Source organism: Bufo bufo, chromosome 10 (genome assembly GCF_905171765.1).
Source record: "Bufo bufo chromosome 10, aBufBuf1.1, whole genome shotgun sequence".
Classification (NCBI taxonomy): domain Eukaryota; kingdom Metazoa; phylum Chordata; class Amphibia; order Anura; family Bufonidae; genus Bufo; species Bufo bufo.
Window position 1 is genome coordinate 19,420,641 of NC_053398.1, and position 25,098 is coordinate 19,445,738.

At 46.2% G+C, this 25,098-nt stretch overlaps 2 protein-coding genes across 2 annotated transcripts in view; both read right to left on the bottom strand.

Annotated features, from left to right (window-relative positions):
• The window catches only part of TPCN2 (two pore segment channel 2), a 36,600-nt gene extending 35,131 nt beyond the window's left edge, over positions 1-1,469 (bottom strand). Inside the window, exon 1 of the mRNA XM_040409518.1 lies at positions 1,301-1,469. Within this exon, the coding sequence (XP_040265452.1) occupies positions 1,301-1,469 (169 nt within the window). The remainder of the gene's footprint in view (positions 1-1,300) is intronic.
• Positions 1,470-5,826: 4,357 nt separating this feature from the next.
• Positions 5,827-23,792, bottom strand: NADSYN1 (NAD synthetase 1). Its single transcript, XM_040410131.1, has 21 exons — positions 23,630-23,792; positions 22,721-22,781; positions 19,339-19,455; positions 18,565-18,618; positions 17,209-17,298; positions 16,453-16,504; positions 15,873-15,961; positions 15,436-15,553; positions 14,720-14,851; positions 13,659-13,733; positions 13,281-13,405; positions 13,144-13,192; positions 12,720-12,822; positions 12,464-12,632; positions 10,649-10,784; positions 10,017-10,123; positions 8,389-8,520; positions 8,238-8,307; positions 7,736-7,861; positions 6,615-6,791; positions 5,827-6,437 (listed from the first exon to the last, which is right to left on the bottom strand). Exons 1-21 carry the CDS (start codon positions 23,712-23,714, stop codon positions 6,384-6,386), a joined length of 2,121 nt encoding a protein of 706 aa, XP_040266065.1. The 5' UTR covers positions 23,715-23,792; the 3' UTR covers positions 5,827-6,383.
• Between the last annotated feature and the right edge of the window lie 1,306 nt (positions 23,793-25,098).

The following is a 25,098-nucleotide window of genomic DNA, read 5'->3' on the forward strand; positions in this document are numbered from 1 at the left end:
ACGCGCATAAAAACGAGCGACAAATACGCGCGTCTCAGAAACGCTCAGGTGTGAAACCAGGGTTAAGGTGGAATTTCCTGTTAAAGGCAATGTCCTGCTCAGGATAGGGGACAACTGTCTGATCTGCGAGGGTCCGACTTCTCCCGACCGCGGCCTGCTGCACACAAACGTGTGCGCCCCGTGGCCATACTGTGGCCCACAAATTGCGGGCCGCAATGCACGAACACCCACCGTGGGGCAGCCGCAGCGGAACGCGGACCCATTCACTTTAATGGGTCCGCGATCCGGTCGTTCCGCAAAAAGATAGGACATGTTCTATCTTTTTGCGGAACGGAAGTACGGGGCGAAACCCCTCGGAAGACACTCCGTAGTGCTCCCGTAGGGTTCCATTCCGTGCTTCCGCTCCGCACCTCCAGATTTGTGGACCCATTGAAGTGAATGGGTCCGCATCCGTGATGCGGAATGCACACGGAACGGTGCCCGTGTATTGCAGATCCGCAAATGCGGTCCGCAATACAGCCACGGAGCGCACACATTCGTGTGCAATAAGCCTAATGATGTGAACAGGGGTCCCATGCTTCCAGACCTGAAGGAAGTGGTGGTCGGGCGTGTCCACCGCACTCCAGCCTACCCTATGGAAATGCAGAGCAGACACGTGGGAACATGGGACCCTCCATGATCGGTTGGTGCCCCAGCTGGTAAACCCCCAACTCATCAGACATCCCCTATGCTGTACACAGGGGATAGAGGTCATTAGTCCTTGCATGGTGCCTCAGCGTTCAGTAGGTTTCCCTGCTGGGGTCCCGGGTTCGAATCCAACCAAGGACCTCATCTGAATGGAGTCTGTATGTTCTCCGGTTTTTCCTCGCACACCCCAGAAACGTACTGACAGGTTCATTTTGGGCTTTAGATGATGAGCTCCAATGGAGTCAGGGGCCAATATCAGTGATGTCAATAGGCGTGCAGCTCTGCGGAATAGGTTGGCGATACGCGAATAACATAATAATAGCGATTTCACGCTTTGACGACGCGGACCACGTGAGACGAGTTGCAACAATTTTTCACATTCTCCCTTTAAAAATGGACAATACCAGATCTGCGGTAAAACGGACGCGTCTACGTGCAGAGCTATTATTACGTATCCAGCCTGACGGGCGGATATAGGAGGGTCAAGGGTTATTACCGCCATATCTGCGGAATTACAGGTCATACGAAATAGGCATACAATGGATGATGAGAGTGATCCCCAGTGCAGGGGGTGCAGCCCTAAGGGGTCACACTGCATTTTGTATATACCCACCATTGGCTACTTCAGATCTTGCTTCTCCTTGCAGCAGGACCGCAGCTCCTGAGGATGCGGTGGAGGAGTACGAGTCGGTCCTGGGCTTCTGGAGCCTCTCCTGGGAGCTGAAGTCCGGGTCTGCACACCAGCTCTTCTCCACAGAAACCAGGAGAGGGTCGGACTCCATCCCGGCCCCTGGACACGGCCGACCACCCCGGAAAAGACCGAAATAATAATCTGTAAAACGTAAAACTCACAGCAGCAAACTAAACTCTCACAGCAGCACAGCCACTTGTCCGGCTGCCAGAAACACGGAACATGAGACTCGCGCGGTGCACGCCGGGAGCTGTAGTCAAAACTGCCACGCAGAGCGTCGGCCTTCGCTATAGACCGAACTACATTTCCCAGGGGTCACTGTGGTTTTGAATTGATTAAGTTTTATTGAGAAAAGACACCACACTTGTTACGTTCAAGAAAGGTGGTGGTCCTCTCATGAACAGCTCAGTTTTGATAATATGACTTGTAAGAACAGAACACCACAGGCCCTGTGATGAAGGCTAACCTCCGGCACCTCCAGCTGTGGTGAAACTACGACTCCCAGCATGCCCCATTCATTTCTATGGAGTTCTGAGAACAGTGAAGCAAGTGTGCATCTTGGGAGTTGTAGTTTTACCACAGCTGGAGTGCCAGAGGTTAACCATCACAGCCCATAGGCTCTTCACGCAGTTTTAAAAAAAATCTTTTGCAGCATTTTTGGGGGACCATCAAATTCATGCGTTTTTTTTTATTTTACAAGATATTTTTTTTTTTCCTTGTGTCTGGTTTGGTCTTAAAGTTTTTTTTCTGTTTTTTTTTTTCCCCTATAGAAATGTGTGTAGTAAAAAGTATGGAAAAAAAAGATACGCCATACCCAGAGCGGGCTGTGTCATGGACCACAAAAAACGCAACGTAAATGAAGACGAACGCCTCAAAAATACACTATAGGTGGAAAAATTGCTTGCAAAAAACGCTGGAAGGGCCCATACATGCAGTTTTGCTGTAGCAGTTTATATATATATATATAAACCGCCTGTGTTTTTTCATATCGAGTGTGGTTTTTATGTTTTTTTAGGGACTTTTTTTCTCATCAACTGTGTAAACCATGTTGTTTGTTCTCTATAGAAAAGGGGATGCCAAAATACAAAAAAAATGCCAAAACTTGAACACACTGCTAAAAAAAAAAAGGCTCAAAAACTGCTCCTAATTAACAAAAACTCCAGTAGCAAAAAAACAAACAAAACGGTTGTCTGTCCTGTATAACATATTTCCCATAGACCTTCATCCAACATCCGCAGCTGGCATTATAAATGCAAAAAAAACAGCACAAAAAATGCAAAAACTACCTCTGAGCCCAGCAAAATAATGAAAATACATATGACACCACCCTAAGGCCTCTTTCACACAAGCGATTCGGATTCTGTCCAGGGTCTGTCCAGTATAAGGGCGTGTGCTGCCCGTTGCCGTGTTGCGGACTGCATTTGCGAATCAACAATACACGGGCATCGTTCCGTGTGCATTCCCCCTCACGGATGCGGACCCATTCACTTCAATGGGTCCGCAAACCCGAAGATGCGGAACCGAAGCACGGAACGAAGCACTATGGAGTGCTTTCTGGGGTTCCGTTCCGCGCCTCCGACACAGCAAAAAGATAGAGCTTGCTCTATCTTTTTGCGGAACGAAGGGATCGCCAACCCCCATGCGGCTGGGCCACCGTCGATGCCCGTGCATTGGGGGAACACAATTTGCGGTCCACAGCACGGGCTTCACACGGTCGCGTGAACGAGCCCCAACACTGATGGTTTTTTGTTTAAGTTCAATCCGCGACTGCGTTCAGTGTTTTTTCCAGGCAATCCGTTTTTTGATGCATTTTTCACGTGCGTCAAGAAAGACTGAAGAATAATGATCTATATCTCCAGCAATTATCAGTGGAAAACACATTGTATCTGGATTCTGTTTTTCGCACAAGCCCCATTGACTTCTATGGAGTCTGGGATGTGTGAAAAACACACAATATAGAACATGCTGCAATTTTTCCTGAACGCAGAGAAGACGCGTGAAAAATGAGATGAATGGGTCGGGATTCAGTCCGGGTGCTATGCGATTGCTTCACGCATCATAACCAGACGGAAAACTCGCTCGTGTGAAGCCCTAGGCCAGATACTTGGTGCAAGTCATTAGGCAAGATAAAATGCACGACAAACAGCACGGGTTTCTTTGGATGTTTTTCACTTTTGGTGCATTTTTTGGGGTCAGTGGCTCTGTGTATGGTACAAGTCTGGCTTTGAGAAGTCAAAAATGAAGACATGCCACAATTTATGCAATAATTTGCCACTTTTGCTGTTTTTATGCGTCACTCGTCATTTGGAAAAGTGATGAAAAGATTGGCGTGGTTTGGACCTTCAGATTTGCTATCATTTATGCTAGAAATGGAGGATCCTAGCAGCCGTAAATTTTGCAAGATGCGGTAGAGATAGGGGACTCCTAATAAGGGCTCATGCAGACGGCCGTTGCATACGGCGGGTCCACAATACACGGGGCACCGGCCGTGTGCACCCTGCATCACGGATGCGGACCCGTTCACTTGAATGGGTCCGCAATCCAGGAGATGCGGTGTGGAACGGAAGCACGGATCGGAACCCCACGGAAGCAGTACGGAGTGCTTCCGTGGTGTTTCTGGCCGTGCCTCCGCACCGCAATAAAGTAGTGCATGCACTACCTTTTTGCGGTGCGGACCGTTGGATGCAGATCGCGGACCCCATTCAAGCGAATGGGTCCATGATCCGCATGCGGCTGCCCCGCGGTTGGTGCCCATGCATTGCGGACCTTACGTTCTAAGATTTATGCATCTAATTCCTACTTGTTTTAGTTGGGATGTGGGGGGGTGGGATTGTCCCAAAAATAGGTCATCAAAATGAACATCCTAGACAACCCCTTTAAGACTGGTCTTTGAAACGCCAAAGGCTGGGACTATGTGGTAACTTTTCGCTATGTGAATCACAAGTAAGTGAACGGGATGGAGTTGCAGTCCACAAGTTGTGCCACCAAGACATGACAGTGGCAAGAAATCCTGCTGGTTTCTTCTCTGATCATCTTATGGGGGAGAGTTGGAAGCTCTCCATACACGTTAGATTGTCAGTCCTAAAGGGGTGGTCCGACCCCAAAACCAATTCATTTTTTTAAGATGGTTTTTCAAGACTTTACAACTGATGACCTATCCTCAGGATAGGTGATTAGTATCTGATCTGATCGGGGGGGGGGGGGGGGGGGGGGTCCGACACCTGGGACCCCCACCGATCAGCTGTTTGAGAAGGCAGTGAGCGCTACGGCCTTCTCCGTGCTCACCAATCACAGCGCCATACATCGTATAGCGGCCGTGCTTGGTATCGCGGTTAGCTGAGCTGCTCCTGGACCACGTGACCGATGAATGTGTCGTCACTGGCCAAAGAAAAGCAGCAAGAAGGCCGCAGCGCTACTGCGAGCGCCGGTGTCTTCTCAAACAGCTGATAGGTGAGGGTCCTAGGTGTCCAGACCTCCACCGATCAGATACTGATGACCTATCCAGACAATAGGTCATCAGTATACAAGTCTCACAAATCCCCATTTAACATAAATAAAAAAAGGCACTCACCTATTCACTGCCGCTCCACCGCAGAGGCTCCTGCCCCACTGAATGTGACCGTGAAAATTTCTAAACCTCATTTCCAAAAAAATAACTCTTGTTACTAAATGACACGGCTCACACATTAAGTAAAAAAGGAAAGTCATTTTATTTTGGTTAATAATCAGATTATATTGAGTTTACCAAAACAATCATTTGCTAATTGAAAGCCATATATTGAAATGTATTAACGTGTAACTGCCATTTATTTATTTATTATTTTCTCATGTATAAGGCTGATGATCAGAAATGTTTTCCTAATACACTTTATTTACAGAGTTTTTTTTACATTTTTATGTAAAAACAACTTACTATAAACTTTCCCCTTAAATGAAGGTCGCTAACGGTGGGATCACTTCACATTTTATGCCTCCATTAGAATTATATGTTAGCATCATATACTTTTTTGTTTTTTAAAATGGTAAAAAAAAAAGTATACTTTGACAGCATTATGTCAGTGTCATCTAATACATTCCAGAACTGTAAGGCCTCTTTCACACGGGCGTCACGTTTTGGCTCTGGATGCGTCCATGGTGATGGATCATGTGACGGACCATGTGAGGAGCGCAGTGACATCACCACAGGTCCTTTTCCTTACATAAGAAGACAGAAGAGATGCCGGCTGCGCAAACAAGTGGATTAAGGTGAGTTAAATTATTTATTTATTTATTTTTTAACCCCTCCAGCGCTATTGTACTATGCATTCTGTATTCAGAATGCAATTATTTTCCCTTATAACCGTTACGAGAAAAACGCACAAAGAGGAGCATGCTGCGATTTTCACGCAACGCACAAGTGATGCGTGAAAATCACCGCTCCTGTGCACAGCCCCATAGAAATGAATAGGTCCGGATTCAGTGCGGGTGCAATGCATTCACCTCACGCATCGCATCCACGCGGAAATCTCGCCCGTCTGAAAGGGACCTAAGGGTTACATAGCATCATAAATCAGTATAATGCTATAACGATCCCGGCAGTAATAGGAGTTCACTCCGGGTGCCTTGCTGCAAGTCCACAGGGAGACAGGGGTCTAAGAGGACATAAACACTTATTTAGGCCACATGCTTATCAGTAAGGTAATGCTTGAGCTATAATGAGTGTTTATAATGTCAGAGAGCAGAGATAAGGAGTCTGTCAGCTCCTGGTCTGACAGAAGACAGAAAATCCAGAGGCTGACACTTGAGCATCTTAGTTCTGTACAGAAAAAAGGGCTCCATATTTTTAATAAAGACCAATTTAAATTGTATTTTTAGCTCAAAATGAGTACAATGCAATAATAAAAAGAAAATTGCCCCTAAAGGTGTACATAGCTTTTAAGAACATTTAACATTTCTGACCACCGGCCTTACACGTTGGAAAAAATAAAATGAAATAAATGGCAGTTACACTTTAAGGAGATGAGTGTCAATCTACTTCTTCACACAGCGCCCCCTTCTTACTGTCCTCCAGGCAGGATACCTGAAATGAAAAACATTGAGAAGTAAAGCCACGTTAGATCCACAAGTTCATATGTTCAAGAAAAAGTCTTGATATGAGATAGATGGATACAGTAGATATGAGATAGATAGATAGATAGATAGGAGATAGATGGATACAGTAGATATGAGATAGATAGTTCTACAAATCTAGTATTACCTGTTCATCAATACAACGGAACTGCCACGTCCACGCTGCATTGTACAGGAACGGCCGCAGGTCGAAGCGGTTGTCGTCAGGGCTGTAGCTCTCGGCATGGTAAGAAGGTGTCAGCGTGGTCATCTTGTGTCTGTTAATGGAGTACATGCGAAAGAAGTGCTTCACCTTCTCAGCGACCTGACGGTAAAATGTACAAATACAGTAAATGTATATCCAGTGACGCAACTAGAACTGACCGGGCTCCACAGCAAATTTTTAAACGTACCCCCCCCCCCCTCTCCCCAGCAACTTCTTTGCAACCCCAACTCATGTGGCTAGTCAGGATTGTTCTTACAGAAGCCCTCTCAGTCCGTTTCCTACAGTGTCACTGTATATAATGTCACTGTATATAATGTCACTGTATAATACTATTGAGGGGGTCCTGACAATAGCATCTTTTAGTCCTCCTCCTGTGGGGGCCCCTTGTGAGTTCAGGCCCCAAAGCAGCCGCTTCCCCTATAGCTACGTCCCTGTGTATATCTGTTACCCATACCGTCCAGAAAGCGAAAAAATTACTGTATCTTCAGATACCTCCCGGTGGAGCTCCAGGGAATAACCTAAAGAGGTTTCTCTATTATATCCTCTGCACACAATAGAACATAGTGGTATTTGGGTGTTGTTCACACATTACAGCTGCCGTGCAGTTTTTGACGTGGTTTTACAAAGTTGTGGCAAAAACACAGCATATTTGGTTGCAATTTTGGAAAAAACACTGCAAATAGAAAACACACCGCAGCTACAATGCATTGTGAACACAGCCTAAGGGCTTCATTCATTTTGCCACCAAATTTTGGATAGAAAACATCCTATTTTTACTGTGTATGCAGCTCTCGTGCAGATCTATGCGCCACAGAAAGTCTGTAGATTAGCAAAAAGCAGGAGGCAGAAGAAAACTAGCTCATGCTATGCAGTACTTGGTTGTAAATGGTTTCCTTGGAGTAGCAGCCACCTTGCTGCACATAGGTCTGCACCGGAACTGTGTACATAAAACGGCAGGAGACATTTAATCTAAAGACTATTCGCAGGCTTGCTTTATTTTCATAACTGCAGGACATATAAAGGAAGATCCCGGCTTTACTTACCTGTCTTGGTGAAATTATCCTCCACAGGAGCAACAGTTTACAGAACATACTATAGGGCCCGGTTTTCACAACTTTCCGCAATTTCCCGTATACAGACAGCTCGTTATATGTCATCCCCATATCATCCTGCGGGGGGAAGAATTGAGAATCATAAAATAGATAAAACTACAATGTCCTAGCATTACATACCATAAGTCAGGGGTTCAGCGACCTCTTGTGAAACTACAACTCCTAGCATGCTCCATTCACTTCTTCGGAAGAGAACAGCCAAGCAAGTGTGCATGCTGGGAGTCGTACTTCCACCACAGCTGGAGTGCCGCGATTCCTGCTATAAGAGAATTAGTTTGGCATGGCATTAGAATTGGACCTATTTACAACACTGCCCCCTATGAACAAAGCTACATAGAAATACCACTTGTGGCCCCATTTTGACTGCTGGCGGGATAGGGGGGTATTAACACTTGCGTAGAGAGCATCCCCAGTGGGATTTTGGGCATATTACCTCATCTGTCTGGGACACTTGTCCATCCTTAAGAGGCTCCAGTTCTGCCGTGGGTGGGGCAGATAAGATGCTGAAACGGAAGAAGACCACCGGTTAAAGGGATCCAATCATAAGTGACGGTAATAGGGCCAGAACATGGGTGACTACCCACCTGGTCAGTGCGGTGAGCTGAAAGCTGTCTATACAATACTGGATGAAACCTCTCAGGTCTGTCTTACTAATGCCACCAATGGGGTTGATATCGGCGCTTGAGCAGTCATACTTGGTGAGATATCCTCGAAGACTGTAGAAGACAAGAATGGCAGGAGGGTTACATTTGTAGAGAGCACCTATTAAAATGGTCTCCCCGAGGGCCCCATTCCCCGTCCCATTGCTTACAAGAAGAGGTGCACCACCAATGAGGCCAGGTGAGGCGATCGCCTCAGGCAGCACCAGGTAGACGCAAGAGGGGGGCAGCCAAAGGGCCATGGGCTGAAGTGAAGTGGTTAGGTTAAGAAATTGGCATTGGGGAGGGGGGGGGGGGGTCGCTGTTTCAGTTCTCGCCTCAGGCAGCAAAAAGGCTAGGTGCACCTCTGCTTACAGGACAGAAGACCTTGCTGTCCTCCACTAAGGCAAGGTCGTTGAGTCAGGTCTAGTTTTTGCATAGGCCCAGTAGCAGGCATGGGGCTTGTGTGGAACCCTGGGGAATCTTAGAACAATTTTTGGGGATCCCTGGAGGCTGGGAGTTTCAATTCACTGAACCCAAGGCTTATATTTCCCCGTAGGAAATTTAAAAGGGTCTCCACCCTATCTTAGGTTGGCATTGAACGATAAGGGTACGTTATGAATGCCACTGGTGAGGACATTTCGTCTCTCCTAATCTCCTAAGTGCGGCAGTGATCAAAATATTTAACTCGCTCTGAGGTCGCCATGGTAGCTTCAAAAGCCTTATGTGCACAGACTTCCTGTCATGTGACCTCCATGCTGGAAGTGGAGGTCACATGGCAGGAAGTTCCAATAGAGAAGTCTGTTAACATGGCAGCCTAAGGAAAAAAGAAAAACATTCACATTGCTGCAGAAGTAATGAGATCTGGAGGAGAGAAAAAACATACGGAGGTGATAAAGTGTCTGTTAGGAGTCAATATCCTTAATTAAAATGGAAGGATCTAAGAATTTTTATAACATACAGAACACCTTTAAAAATTTTACATCTTCTTATTAAAAGGGGTATTCCCATTTCTGACTTTCCTAGCAATATGCCGTCAATGTCAGGTAGGTGTGGGTCTCACCTACCTACCTTTCCAGAACGGGCCCTTCGAAGTGAAGTAGAGCGCAAGAATAAAGAACCCAAGAATGGCTGCCCTCCATTCACCGCCATGGGAGTTCCAAAAATATCCAAGCGCGCTTGCTTGGATATTTTCGGAACTCCCATAGCAGTGAATGGAGAGCACACTGCTCCTATACGGTGCACCTTCTTCACATCAGGAGCCCCATTCTGGAGACAGGATCAGGTACCAGAGGTGAGACCCCATGACATCGATGGCGTATTGCTAGGAATGTCTGGGATGGGAATACCCCTTTTTAATATTTAGAAATCCTCTGAAATCTTTTCTATGCCCTGAGTCTGACACAGCAACTGCCACCCATTAAAATGAAAGGGGTTGAGCTGCAATACTGAGCACAGCCTATAGACAAGAGAGGCGCTGTTTTGGGAAGAAATAAGCCATGTTTTTGAGATCTCATACAACATTTGTCCCCATTTCTTAGGATTGTTGGGTTGGGGGGGTCAAGGTTAAATACCTTTCATCGACGTTAGCTGAGCCCAGAACCAGCAGACCACCGGCCAAGCCACGTGTCCAAAGACTTAGCTGGGCAAACAAGTAGGCGACCACCATTCGTATCCTAGCCTGGAGAGACGAGAGGGGTTATTAAAGGGCATCTGTCAGCAGTTTTGTCCCTATGACACTGGCTGACCTGTTACATGTGCGCTTGGCAGCTGAAGGCGTCTGTGTTGGTCCCATGTTCATATGTGTCCGCATTGCTGAGAAAAATGATGTTTTATTATATGCAAATGAGCCTCTAGGAGCAACCGGGGCGTTACCATTACACCTAGAGGCTCTGCTCTCTCTCTCTGCAACCACTGTGCCATCTGTACTCTGACAGGGCCAGGCAGTGTGAAAGTGCAGAGGGTGTGGCAGTTGCAGAGAAAGCTGAGCCTCTAGGTGCAAAGGCAACGCCCCCATTGCTCCTAGAGGCTCATTTGCATATATTAAAATATCATTTTCTCAGCAATGCGGGCACATATGAACATAGGACTAACACAGATGCCTTCAGCTGCCAAGCGGTCAGACAGTGTACAAGTCTGCTGACAGATGATTGAAGAAGAGGGTAATAAGGGATTTATGATTTCTGTTAGTTCCTCTATCCATTACCTGAACATTCTGAAGAGCGAGATTCTCTGGGCCGCTTCCTCCATGGACACGGAACTGTGGAACTTTACCAGTCACCATTGTAAATATCCCGATGACCGCTTTAACAGCTGCATCGATATTTGGGGTCAGGTGATAGCTAAAGATACAAGAAAAAAATCACCCACTGTAATCCAGGCTCACTAATAAATCCGCCATACGAGTGCACAGTAAATTCCTAGCAGGGCTGGGTTAAGAGGATCTCCTCTCTGGACAATCCCTACTTGTTAGAGGGCTCTCTTGACAACATACTTACACAGCGAGGTTTTTAATTGCTTCTTTCCCCTTAAACTTCATGAAGTTTTTTAGTGATGTCCATTGGGTCATTAAGACGCCGGTCTTAATAACCCCTGCTCTGGCGGTGGCTGCACCGCCGGTCTAAATCTACACCAGTTTCCTTGCTGCCGTAGATTTAGAACATTTTCTACGCCTAAAACAGGCCTAGAAAATGGTAAATGAGAGGGGCCTGATGGCCCGCCCACTTTTTTAGACCTGGGGTGGAGTCACAGATTGCGGTGCAAATAACCTCTGCATCACAATCTGCGACACAAATACTCTAGAAAACCGGTGTATATTAGTTAGTAAATGACCCCCTTAATTTTGGAAGAGAGAGCGCAGCTCCATGGAAGACATCCTCAGGGTAGATGTGTCTTGCTATCATCACCTCTCTTTGTATCCTAGGGGCATCAGCCAAGTACCATGTTGGGCAATGGTTGATGGAGCCCGCCCATTTGTTGACGACTCTGGGTGTTACTTTACTTAATCTTTATCTTTGTATATATCTTTTATCATAGTTTGGCCTCTTTCACACAGTCAGTATTCGGCCAGTATTTTTGTGAGCCAAAATCAGGAGTGGGTCCAAAACACAGAAGAGGCACAAATATTTCTATGATACCTTTTCTCTGTAGGTTCCACTTCTGGTTTTGGCTTACAAATACTGATCGCAAATTACTGACCGCCTGAAACATACCTTTAGGTTTATGCACCTAATTCGTGTTAAAGGGGTTGTCCGGATTCAAAGCTGAACCCGGACATATCCCTTTCTTTACCCAGGCAGCCCCTCTGAGATGAGCATCAGAGCTTTTTCTGCACATTCGGTGAGGTACCGGGTCCCTGCTAGGCGGAGGCTTCCACCTAGCAGTGTTCCCGGTGGCGTCACTGGCACTAATGGGCGGGCTTTAGCACTGCCCTAGCCTGTAAAACGGCTAGGGCAGCGCTAAAGCCCGTCTATCAGTGCCGGTGACGTCACCGGCAACACTGCTAGGCAAAAGCCTCTGCCTAGCAGTGTAAAAATGTAAACAAAAAAGGCCTCGCCCTGCACGATAAAGCCTGAGGGGCTGCTTGAGCCAAGAAGGGAATATGTCTGGGTTCAGCTGTGAACCTGGACAACCCCCCCTTAAGTCTTTTTTTTCCCCGAACTTCCGATCTCACGATAATACAAAGCTACTCCTAAAATGTTCTCCTAGTGGGATCCCCAGCCAACAGCTGTAATCCATGGTAAAATCTGACCAGTACGTTTTTCCTGCAGCTCCTCTGGAGGTGAAATGAAGTATTACACAGCTCCCATTCAAATCAATGGATGTGACGCAGGACAGGTCCTCCAGAGTGAGAAATGCCTTTCATACCCGCTCCCCACTCTGATCCTGAACAGAGGACCCCCTCACCTCTGTTAACTCAGAAGTCCCTAATCGGGGGTATGCAAATGTAATTTCTAAACAGGACAACCCCTTTAAATTGCACCTTGGATGATAATATCAACATGTGAAAGCCCAAAAGTACCTGCCTATTTGTTCTGATAACATCCTGGCCCGCTCCCTGGTTTCATGTGAAGAGTTCTCTGTTGCCATGTAGCAGGTGGTTAAAAGATGGGGGCACAGTTCCTGCGGCATGCTGGGCACGTACGACGCATCTCCGATGATTTGACGCACATCGTTTAGAACATCTTCATCTTACAAAATTATAAAGCAGATATTCGGGTCGGTACCGAGAACAGACTTACAGAAAGTAATGGAAAGTTTCTATGAATGTCACTTACTGCCCGAATTTACGGCCTGACACACCAGACGACACATGGAGTATACAATACAAGCCACTGCAGAGCTGTCCACGCCCCCGCTGAGCGGAAGGAGGAAGCCCCCCTGAAACACAAGGTTAGATATTATTGGGGGCGTTCCAGACTACACATCCAGACTGCTGTTATAGGGGGCGTTCCAGACTACACATCCAGACTGCTGTTATAGGGGGTGCTCCAGACTACACATTCAGACTGCTGTTATAGGGGGCGCTCCAGACTGCACATCCAGACTGCTGTTATAGGGGGCGCTCCAGACTACACATCCAGACTGTTGTTATAGGGGGCGCTCCAGACCGCACATCCAGACTGCTGTTATAGGGGGCGCTCCAGACTACACATGCAGACTGCTGTTATAGGGGGCGCTGTGCGGGTCCAAGCACTCTACCTGTTTACTGCGTCGTAGATAGTCCCAGAGCCAGCATGCAGGTCCAAGGCTGTAATCACAAGCATAATGGTGAGATATTACAAATGACTACATTTTATATCTAATCTTCCCACCCGAAGTAAATCTGTTCTCATTACCTTATTTCTTCCGCGGGGGTGTGGTACTTCCACTGGATTGGCTCAGACGTCGGGGTGTACACATCATCAAATGAGGACAGAGAGAAGTCCACATGTACTCTGTAAAATGGGGGCACCCTGCTTGCCTACAAAAAAACAACATTAATATTAATGAATTAATATTTTAGTTTTTACAAAAGCAGGTCGGCTGATTTTTCTGAACACAGCGATACTCTTATCCATATGGGGCTGTGCCTAGTATTGCATCTCTGGCTCATACAAGTAAATTAAGCTCAGCTAGAATATATGATCGTCTGCATGAAATGTATCACGATAAAAAGAAAAAAAATTCTAAATGTAACTCTTTGTTTTTAAGATCTGAGCTGAAAAGTGCCTTACAGAAATGCAGCGTGAAGACGTGTGAGCCCGGTAACTGCGGACATCCTCCAAGTCTAAAGTGGCCGTAAGAACCTCCTGTGGGCAAGAAAATGAGTGATAAGATCCAGTTCACACTGGGGTGTCATGCAGTTTTTTTAAAGTGTTTTCTAGGAATTTATTATTGATGGGTCATAAAAATTGGTTGGTCAGCGTCCAATAAGAGGGACCCTTACCAGTCCATAGAATGTAGGGGGTGCGTCCCTGTATTTCCAGAGCAGTGCACTCAGTTATGGCTGTACCTGGTACTGCAGCTTTGTCACATTTGGGCAAGAGGTCATCCCTCCCCCATCTCAAGAGTCAGATCCCCCATGATCAAACATTGGGGTTCTACATGCCCTTCTAGGGCTCCATTCCTGCTTTTAGTTATAAAAAAAAAAAAGCGTGAATTGTGTCTAACGCTACATGTTATGAAAGGGGTTGTCCAGGATTAGAAAAACTTGGCTGCTGTATTCCAAAAACAGCACCACCCCTGTCCACAGGTTGTCCTGGTATTACAGCTCAGCTCCATTGAAGTAAATGGGGCTGAACTGTAATACCGTACACAGCCTGTGGACAGGGGTGGTGCTGTTTTGGGAAGAAAGCAGACATCTTTTTCTAGTTCTCTACAACCCCCTTTAATTTTTCTCAGTATATAGAGTAATTATAGCTTGTTTTTGCTATCATTATTGTTATTATGCTTTATTTATATTTATGTTTTTGTTTGTTTGTTTGTTTATTTATTTCTCTATCTCAAATCTATCTATATATTTATCCTTAAAGGGGCTGTCCATTTTGGACAATCCCACTGTCTTGCAGCTGCATCCCACAACGGTCAGCTGTAATCTATCGTGGAATCCGGTAGCATGAAAATCTCCTTGCAGCGCCACCACTGGGGAAGTGAAGCATTACACAGTGGCCATTGAACTCAATGTAATGCACGGACATAAGGGATCCTCCAGAGGGAGAGACCCTCTTTCTATTTGCTTTCTGCTCAGACTAATAGATGAGAGTCATTTACTGCAGAAATATCAAGAGGACCTTACCACATTTTCAAGAGAAAACTGTGACCCTTGCACTACGATGTCTCCATTGATGGAGATCATTGAGCAGCCATCGTAATACAGTCGGTCGGCGTCGCAGCCTCTCAGATTGGAGAGAAGATAAATGCCGCCATTCTGCAAAACAAGTAAATGCAAAGAAAGAGGAATAATGCTCTGTGTAAAAGGCAATTGTAAAAAATAAAAAAAAGTCCAAACGCAAATGGATCGGTAGGATTCCTTCATCTGTCCGCGCCACCTAGTGGAGGAGCAGGAAAATTGTAGTTCCATAGGGGAGAAGCAGAGGTCCGACCTCCTCCTTCTACTAGGCCTCCTGCACACGAACGTTTTTTTTTCCGTTTACATTCCGTTTTTGCGTTCCGTATACGGAACCATTCATTTCAATGGATCCGCAAAAAAAACGGAAGGCACTCCGTATGCCTTCCATTTCCGTATTTCCGTTCAAAGATAGAACATGTCCTATTATTGTCCGCATAACGGACAAGGATAGTACTGTTCTATCAGGGGACAGCTGTTCCATTCCACAAAAGACGGAATGCACGCGGACGTCATCCGTATTTGTTGCGGATCTGTTTTTTTTGCGGGCCGCAAAAGACTGAAAAAGCCATACGGTCGTGTGCAAGAGGCCTTATATAGATAAAATAAAACCAGTGTCAGGCACCTATAGAAAACAAGAAAATCAGGGGTGGCCTGTACGGTACCTTAGTAGTTGTAGACTTGACCAGATCAACTCTCAGGTGGGCTTTCCTCAATTCGTGGTGACTCCCAGAACCATTCGTGAATATCTCCACCCCGTCCAGGCCCATTTCGATGTGAGGACTGCAGAAGAGGAGAGAAGGATAGACGCGTCTCATTGCACAACGGTCATGAAAGCAAGGGTGTACATACCATAGAGACAGACCATGTGGCCCCTAGAGAGAAGGGGCCCAATTGTGATGGGTCCTATTCCCAAATGGGCACTGTTTGCCCCAAGCATGTTGGAAATGGGTCAGAAAGTTGAAATAAATATCAGTACCGTCTATACTGGATGTCCAACCCCAGCACCATGATGAGGGGCCCATTTTGAACTTTGGCATCGGGGCCCCTCTCTTCTATATTTGATAGGAAAAATTCAACTGCCTACAGGATAATATTTTACCTATTGGGCGCCCACAGCTCTTCACAGATCTCAGACCCCAGGCAAGTGTCTTTGGTCGCCAGGACTGCATCTCCAAACGGTACCGTGTCCTACAAGGTGATGAAACCAGTTTATCCCATTGACACTGGAAACGGGACATTTGGACATGTATTACTTATTCTGTCCCCTCTCACTTTATGTATGGCCTGTCTGCTCTCCTGACAAGTCTGTTTTAGAAAAGATTTGTATTCACCATGATGTAATCATTCTGTATTGTGCCATATCCCTCTGTTATTCCTACTGGAAATGTCGGATAAATTAGCTGCTGGGTGTTACCATGTGTCCCTGCACAGTCTGATACTGGCAGCACTGGTTGGATAATGTCAGACTGTGCAGGGACACCCTCCTCCCTTTCACTGGTACCACCCAGTGGTCAATTTATTTGTACATTTCTAGGAGGAATAACAGAGGAACAACACAAAACAGAGTTATTGGAGAAGATGCTCCAGAATTGGTCTTCTTTAACCCTTTTTATACTGCAGGCTCATGTGGACATCTGCACTGAAGGCATTCTTTATAGGTAAAGCAGTAGAGATCAGACCTGTCCTGTGATCTTCTGGATAGTCCTTGGAAGAAAGTGATCCTCGATTTCTCTAGAAGGCAAGAAAAAGGTTAACACGGCATTCATGAAATGTGTCATGTCACATGAAGCAACAAATGTGTATGTTTACTAAAATTGGAATCCTAAACTCTGGATCATTTGTAAGCCCCACCTCATTTCTAACTGAAATGCCCCCAAAACGGTAGAAAAACCCCTTAAGGGCAACACATGCATAAACTCCACCCCTTTTGTGGTCCAAATTTGTAATTTGCACAGAACTGATCAGCAATATGATTTAGAAAACAATTGTCATACCCTCCTACTAATGCGTCATCATCTGTAACCTCCATCCACCACCATGTAAACTGCATCTTTCACCATCTCTATCCACCACTGTGTCACCTCCATCCACCACCAACCACCATGTTATCTCCATTCAACACCTCCATCAACCACCTCCATCCACCACCAACCACCATGTCACCTCCATCCACCACCAACCACCATGTCACCTCCATTCACCGCCACGTCATCTCCATCCATCACCAACCACCATGTCATCTCCATCCACCACCCACCATGTCAACTCCATCCACCACCAACCATCATGTCATCTCCATTCACCACCATGACATCTTTATCTACCACCATGTCATCTCCATCCACCACCATGTGATTTACGTGATACATCTCACAGGTTAGGCTATGTGTAATACAGCACATCACTTGTACATACATATTACTGTAGGACTTTACCTTGACTTATTCCATGGTGTGAACCACCGCAGCTCCCGGTAATTCCCTTCATTAGCCAGCACCATTTTTGGTCGAATAAGAAGTATTTTTCTGCAAAATATACATCAGTTCAATAAAAAATACACTGGGCAACAATGCTCTGACCTGGTATATGCTGCGCTGAAGTTATGGGGTTTATTTACCCTTGGCGGTACCAATGGGCAGGACTACGGCAGTGGAGCCGGTAACCCCAGAAGGTTTTTGTTTTGTTTTAGGTTCCAAAAACAGCCGAGCACCAGCTGAGCTATTTCTGGCAGTTCCATAGCGCTGGACGGAGCGGTGTCCGCGCTTGCGCAGTGCGCTCTCCATTTACAGCTATGGGATTTCCAGAAATAACCAAGCGTGCTCACACCCTAGCAATATGCCATCAGAGTCTGAGATGAGCCAACCCCTTTAATGCTGTCATGCTGATAAAGATCATCAGAGTGGGGGTCCCAGTGGTGGGGCGAGTAGCGATCATACATTTATCACCTATCCTGTAGATATGGTGAGACACCCCTGTAGCTTGTACATAGGACTGTGTGGAGGCAGTGTGGTCCCTGTTACAGTGTGGTGCGGTGAGGCTGGGTTCACATGCTGGAGTTTTTCTTGCCTTTTTTTTACATTTATTTTTTTAATGCAAGGAAAAACACCTAAAAAAAAAAAAAGGAATGTATTTTAGCGCAGCTTGCTCTGCATTTATTGGCTGTTCGCTTTTACGGGTAAAACATGTTAAAGTATGTTTTTTGCTTTTAAAAATGTCCGGCCAATAACCGAATCACAAACTGCTTCAGTTTGTAGTACAAATGCGATCAATTTTGCAACTTTCTTTGCATTTCAAAAGCAGAAAAAAACGCAGCTTTATCTACATGACGCCTCTTTTCCCGCACCAGCTATTTCAGGAGGGCATTGTGCTGCGACCCCCCCGGCTTACCAAGTACAGCGCCGCCCATCAGATAGTGGCTGCGCTTGGTATTGCAGCTCAGCCCCATTCACTTGCCTAAGCCATGTGACCGAAGAACGTGACATCACCGGCCTAGGAGGAGGCCGTAGACCTCCCTGACGCGCCGCGGCCTCTTCCGGAGGGAGTGTCAGCTGTTGGACCCCCACCGTTCTGATATGGATGACCTATCCTGAGGATGGGTCCATCAATATAAAAAATGTGGACAACTCCTTTAATTCTCTCTACACAGCAGGTGCGCCAAGTCATGTGACAACTAAGCTCTGTCCACAGCAAGAAAATGATGCGTCATATGTCTTAAAGTAAAAATAAGGGATCAGTTCCATCCTTAGGCGTTACTTGGTTATTTCCTTTTGAACCATGTAAAAGGGAATTACCTGTTGAGGAATATGACTCTGCAGTTGTATCGGACATTTTTGTGCATCACCGGCCTGTAATAAACAGAAAGCATTCATTACATTATATGCAAGCAGATTACACGTATAGTCGGCCCCAATATATTGTGTTATGCTTAGTGCAGGGCCTGAGGGGTCGGCACATGAGGCTGGAATTCAAATAACACCAGTGAGAATACCGGTGTCATGCTCCGCCCCTCGGACTCTACACCAGTATACATTGTATCAGTTTGTTCCATTAAGAAACACATGTACGAAACATTGTAGCACAGGGACTTCTATAGATTTTGGTTATTGTTATTGGCACCTTACCTACGTCCCAATCCTTTCTTCTTATCGGAGGGGCTGCCACAAACCACGGATTACAAGTCATCCTGCAATATCTGTTGTCTGCGTCTTGAACCTCAAGGAAGATTAACACAGTTCTAAAGGACTACAGAACTGATAGGACAGACCATCAATATCAGGTGGGGGGGGGGTGTCTGACTCTGCACACCCCCGCGTCGATCAGTCCAGTCCAGTCCCTTGAATGGGTATGAGCTGCAATACCAGACACAGCCACTACTAAAAGTGTGGCACTGTGTCTGGTAAACACTTGTGCACTCCAAAAAAAAATAACCTGTACACTCAACTCTACTTTGATCCATTTGCTATACATATTAGATGTTGGCTGACCCCCTCCCAAACACATGCACACTGGGCTCGGCCAGGCATGCATGTGTCCTGAATAGGTAGAGAGAAGAAACTCATACTCACATTCCCACATCGCAGATGAGGTCAGTAGTTATAGGAGACTCCAGGAGTTTAGCCAGAACTTGAAATGAATGCAGTATGGTATCAGATTCAAAGAAATGATCCGAGCAGCCATATCCGCTGTATGGAAAAAAGGAAATAAATAAATAATAGCATATATATATATATCTCAAAAAAATAAAGGGAACACAAAAATAACACATCCTAGATCTGAATTAATTAAATATTCTTCTGAAATACTTTGTTCTTTACATAGTTGAATGTGCTGACAACAAAATCACATAAAAATAAAAAAATGGAAATCAAATTTTTTAACCCATGGAGGTCTGGATTTGGAGTCACCCTCAAAATTAAAGTGGAAAAACACACTACAGGCTGATCCAACTTTGATGTAATGTCTTTAAAACAAGTCAAATTGAGGCTCAGTAGTGTGTGTGGCCTCCACGTGCCTGTATGACCTCCCTACAACGCCTGTGCATGCTCCTGATGAGGTGGCGGACGGTCTCCTGAGGGATCTCCTCCCAGATCTGGACTAAAGCATCTGCCAACTCCTGGACAGTCTGTGGTGCAACGTGACGTTGGTGGATAGAGCGAGACATGATGTCCCAGATGTGCTCAATTGGATTCAGGTCTGAGAAACGGGCGGGCCAGTCCATAGCATTAATGCCTTCGTCTTGCAGGAACTGCTGACACACTCCAGCCACATGAGGTCTAGCATTGTCTTGCATTAGGAGGAACCCAGGGCCAACCGCACCAGCATATGGTCTCACAAGGGGTCTGAGGATCTCATCTCGGTACCTAATGGCAGTCAGGCTACCTCTGGCGAGCACATGGAGGGCTGTGCGGCCCTCCAAAGAAATGCCACCCCACACCATTACTGACCCAATGCCAAACCGGTCATGCTGGAGGATGTTGCAGGCAGCAGAACGTTCTCCACGGCGTCTCCAGACTCTGTCACGTCTGTCACATGTGCTCAGCGTGAACCTGCTTTCATCTGTGAAGAGCACAGGGCGCCAGTGGCGAATTTGCCAATCTTGGTGTTCTCTGGCAAATGCCAAACGTCCTGCACGGTGTTGGGCTGTAAGCACAACCCCCACCTGTGGACGTCGGGCCATCATATCACCCTCATGGAGTCTGTTTCTGACCGTTTGAGCAGACACATGCACATTTGTGGCCTGCTGGAGGTCATTTTGCAGGGCTCTGGCAGTGCTCCTCCTGCTCCTTCTTGCACAAAGGCGGAGGTAGCAGTCCTGCTGCTGGGTTGTTGCCCTCCTACGGCCTCCTCCACGTCTCCTGATGTACTGGCCTGTCTCCTGGTAGCGCCTCCATGCTCTGGACACTACGCTGACAGACACAGCAAACCTTCTTGCCACAGCTCGCATTGATGTGCCATCCTGGATAAGCTGCACTACCTGAGCCACTTGTGTGGGTTGTAGACTCCGTCTCATGCTACCACTAGAGTGAAAGCACCGCCAGCATTCAAAAGTGACCAAAACATCAGCCAGGAAGCATGGGAACTGAGAAGTGGTCTGTGGTCACCACCTGCATAACCACTCCTTTATTGGGGGTGTCTTGCTAATTGGCTATAATTTCCACCTGTTGTCTATCCCATTTGCACAACAGCATGTGAAATTGATTGTCACTCAGTGTTGCTTCCTAAGTGGACAGTTTGATTTCACAGAAGTGTCATTGACTTGGAGTTACATTGTGTTGTTTAAGTGTTCCCTTTATTTTTTTGAGCAGTGTATATAGATAAATAATGAACACATTATCTATAGGCACCATGGCTGTTCTAAAAGCGGCTCTTCCAAAATGCAAAGCTTTGAGATACTCTACTGCCACGTCCCTATGACAACACCTCCTGTCTGCGGCTCTTTTCACCCTTCTTATAGGAGCATGGCGCGGAGTCAAATCACCATCTGCATCAATAGCCAAACATATACATATATGACTGTCAGGCTATATTCACACAGCCGTCCGCATCCATTGTGCAGGCCGCAAAATACGGATACGGGCCATGTACATCCCGCACTTTCCGCGAGTCCTATTAAAGAAACGCTTCTATAATTTGCGGAGTGGCTGCATGGAGGTGGATAGCACACAGATGACCTCCGTGTGCTGTCAACGTTTTTTGAGTTCACGCGCGATGTGCAAAAATTGCAGATGGGACGCTACGGTCGTGTGAATGTAGTCCTACTAGGATATGGAATATGGCGGATAATTAAAATAGTGGCCAACTAAACCGGTCATAACCTACATATTCCGTTTTTTACTGATGTGTGCTGTCCGGATTTTCCACGGACAGCAGACGTAGCCATTGATTTAAATGTGTCTGTTCATTAACAGTCATTAAAAAAAATCACGGAGACATGCACTACTATGATACGTGATGCGGACCAAACGCAAGACCAAGTCTACGGGTCCGTGAAAATCACGGACACAACACGGATGGCATCTGTATTGCGTCTGTAATTTTCAGCTGAGCAACGTCCGTGAATTACGGATGACACACAGATGGTAAAAAACAGACACACGGACCAACCACAGATCCTTCACGGATGAAATACGGATGCTATTTTTCACGGACGTGACACTGACACTGGGGCTATTGCACACGACCGTATGGCTTTTTCAGTATTTTGCAGTCCGCATAAAACGGATCCACAAAAATACAGATGACGTCAGTGTGCATTCCGTTTTGTGCGGAACGGAACAGCTGGCCCCTGATAGAACAGTCCTATCCTTGTCCGGTATGCGGATAATAATAGGACATGTTCTATCTTTGAACGGAACCGAAATACGAAAAAACGGAATGCATACAGAGTACCTTCCGTTTTTTGTGTGGATCTATTGAAATGAATGGTTCCGTATATAGAACGCAAAAAACGGAATGTAAACGGAAAAAAAAAAGGTTTGTGTGCAAGAGGCCTTAGGCCTCTTTCACATGAACGTGTGCGCTCCGTGGCCGTATTGCAGACCGCATTTGCGGAACCGCAATACACGGGCACCGTTCCATGTGCATTCCGCATAACGGATGCGGACCCATTCACTTCAATGGGTCCGCAAATCCGGAGATGCGGAATGGTGCGGAACGGAACCCTACGGGAGCACTACGGAGTGCTTCCGCGGGGTTTCGTCCCGTACTTCCGTTCCGCAAAAAGATAGAACATGTCCTACCTTTTTGCAGAACGGCCGTATCGCGGACCCATTAAAGTGAAAAAAATGCCTTTTAATCAAAAATGTGACGTAAACAATGTAACAAACGTCCATAGACGGGACCTTTGACCTGTAGCCAAACGTCCTTATTTACCGAGGTGGAGGGGATTGGGAAAGAAGCACAAGCATGGCGGATCAAGCAGCTTTTTCAAAGGACTAAAACCCTCACCAGATTTCCAGCTCTGGACCCAGGCGATACCGAGCGCTCTTCTCCTTTGCAATTTTAATACCTGCAAAAAAAAAAATAATAATAATAATAATAATAATAAGTTACAGTTTACAAGACTGAACTCCTTGTGATTCCCACGTGGTACGATTTTCAGGATAATTTTTTTGTCTGTTTTTCTTTGGGGGGAGGGGAGTCCAGAAGGGGTGCTCGGGGGTCACATGGCCCAGTCTGCAGACGATCAGTGGGTGCATTAGCTCGATTCTGTGCCAGGATCAGCAACCTTCGGCACCTCCAACTGTTGTGAAACTACAATTCCCAGCATGCTCCTTTCATTTCTAGGAGAGTTCTTAGAAGAGCAGAGCAAGTGTGCATGCTGGGAGTTGTAGTTTCACAACAGCTGGAGCGCCGGAGGTTGCCTACCCCTGTGTTACAGCATCCGGAACAGGGATAATTTTTGGTTTATGGATAGTTTTTACTTTTTTTTTCTTTTTCGGGTATGGTAGGGCAGAAGGACTGATAGGGGATCAGGGGGTCCTTTCCACAGTCATTCAGTGGAAGCAAAATTTTGATTATATTTGGACGTGGGGGGGGGGGTCTCTCCAATTTCTTTCTTGGTCAAGCAAAACTGCAAATGAGTTCAATCACCAACCCCCCCTCAAAAAAAAAATATACAAAAAAATCCTGTTTGACATTATTCTTGCTGCCGTTATCGGGGTTATTCTTTGTATAGTCATTCCTCCAGTTTTTCAAGATCTCTGCTTGCTGTCATTCAATAAGAAGAATAGGCTTTGCTGTTTATGTGTCCTGTAACTATGTAACACTTATGCATATCTATGGTAAAACAAGGAGGTTCTGTGAGCAGAGGGTCGCTGCATATCACGCAGGCAATGCTTGTCCCATGTCACTTACTCTGTAAGATTCGCTGGAGATTCCCATCAAAATCCAGAGCCCATTGGTTTAGGGAGCAGGTGGCCAGTGTGACCTTCCTGCCCATAGTGCAGCAGCAGCAGCAGGCTCAGGAGCAGGTTCTGCAGCAGGACTATTCGGGCTGATACCTTGTATCTTCTGTGTGACAGCTGCAGCCCCAGCACTTCCTCCTGACCCTGGCACCTCCCTGCAGCACTCACATCACTTCCTCCCATAGACTCTTTCAGTATGCCCCGCGTATTTCTTCACTGTGCATTGTAGCCAGCTGCTATGGAACTACAGCTCCCAGCAGGGCTGTCAGAGCATGCTGGGAGTTATAGTTCTGCAACAGCTTGGGATTCACTGCTTTAACGGTGCGGAAAATCTGCACAGACTCCGAACTCTCTGCATGTTACTTGCGGAGTTGATGTGGTATTGCCCAAAATCCGCAGCATGTCAATTGTTTGCGCTTATTTTTTTTTTTTTTTTTTGTGTGGCTGTACACAAAAAAAACTAAGCGCAAACAATTGACATGCTGCGGATTTTAATTTCCGCACAGAAGAAAAAATCAAAGTGTACATGACATTTGTCTGATCTCATACACTGCATTAGGGCTCATGCACACAAACGTATTTTTTTTCCGTGTCCGTTCCGTTTTTTTTTTGTGGACCGTATGCGTAACCATTCATTTCAATGGGTCCGCAAAAAAAAAAAACTAAAGTTACTCCGTGTGCATTGCATTGCCGTATGTCCATTCCGCCAAAAAATTTAACATGTCCTATTATTGTCCGCATTACGGACATGGATAGGACTGTTCTATTAGGAGCCGGAAATTCCGTTCGGCAAAATACGGAATGCACACGGACGTCGTCCATGTATTTTGCGGATACGTTTTCTGCGGACCACAAAATGCATACGGTCCTGTGCATGAGCCCTTAGGCTCCAGATTTTTCGCACGAGATTCCACGCAGAAAAAACGGGCATAATCTGCATTGTGTGCAGGTAGCCTTAAGGGACGTTGACACAGCAGCTTTTTCAGCAGAATTTTGGTAAGTACATCCACCCCGAAATGTCACCAGAAACCCGCTGGTGGCCGTGTCCTTTCTGCACCGCATGCATCTCAACGGGAGGCAGTGCTTAGGGTTAAAGGGGTTCTCTCACTTCAGCAAATGGCATTTATCATGTAGAGAAAGCAAATACAAGGCACTTACTAATGTATTGTGATTGTCCATATTGCCTCCTTTGCTGGCTGGATTTATTTTTCCATCATATTATACCCTGCTCGTTTCCCTGGTTATGACCACCCTGTAATCCAGCAGCAGTGGCCGTGCGTGCACACTATAGAAAAAAGCACCAGCCTATGTGCCCTCCCACCGTCCTGGCCACCAGAGAGGCTGGCGCTTTTTCCTATAGTGTGCAAGTACGACCACCACTGCTGGATTACAGGGTGGTCGTAACAATGGAAACGAGCA

Bases quoted from the DNA above. Each gene is read 5' to 3' on its own strand.
- NADSYN1 (XM_040410131.1), bottom strand. From the start codon at position 23,714: ATGGGCAGGAAGGTCACACTGGCCACCTGCTCCCTAAACCAATGGGCT. The intron at 19,456-22,720 runs GTGAGGGTTTTA...TTTTCCATACAG, and splicing joins GGTCCAGAGCTGGAAATCTG to CGGATATGGCTGCTCGGATC. The intron at 10,124-10,648 runs GTAATGGATAGA...TCGTCTCTCCAG, and splicing joins TCGCTCTTCAGAATGTTCAG to GCTAGGATACGAATGGTGGT.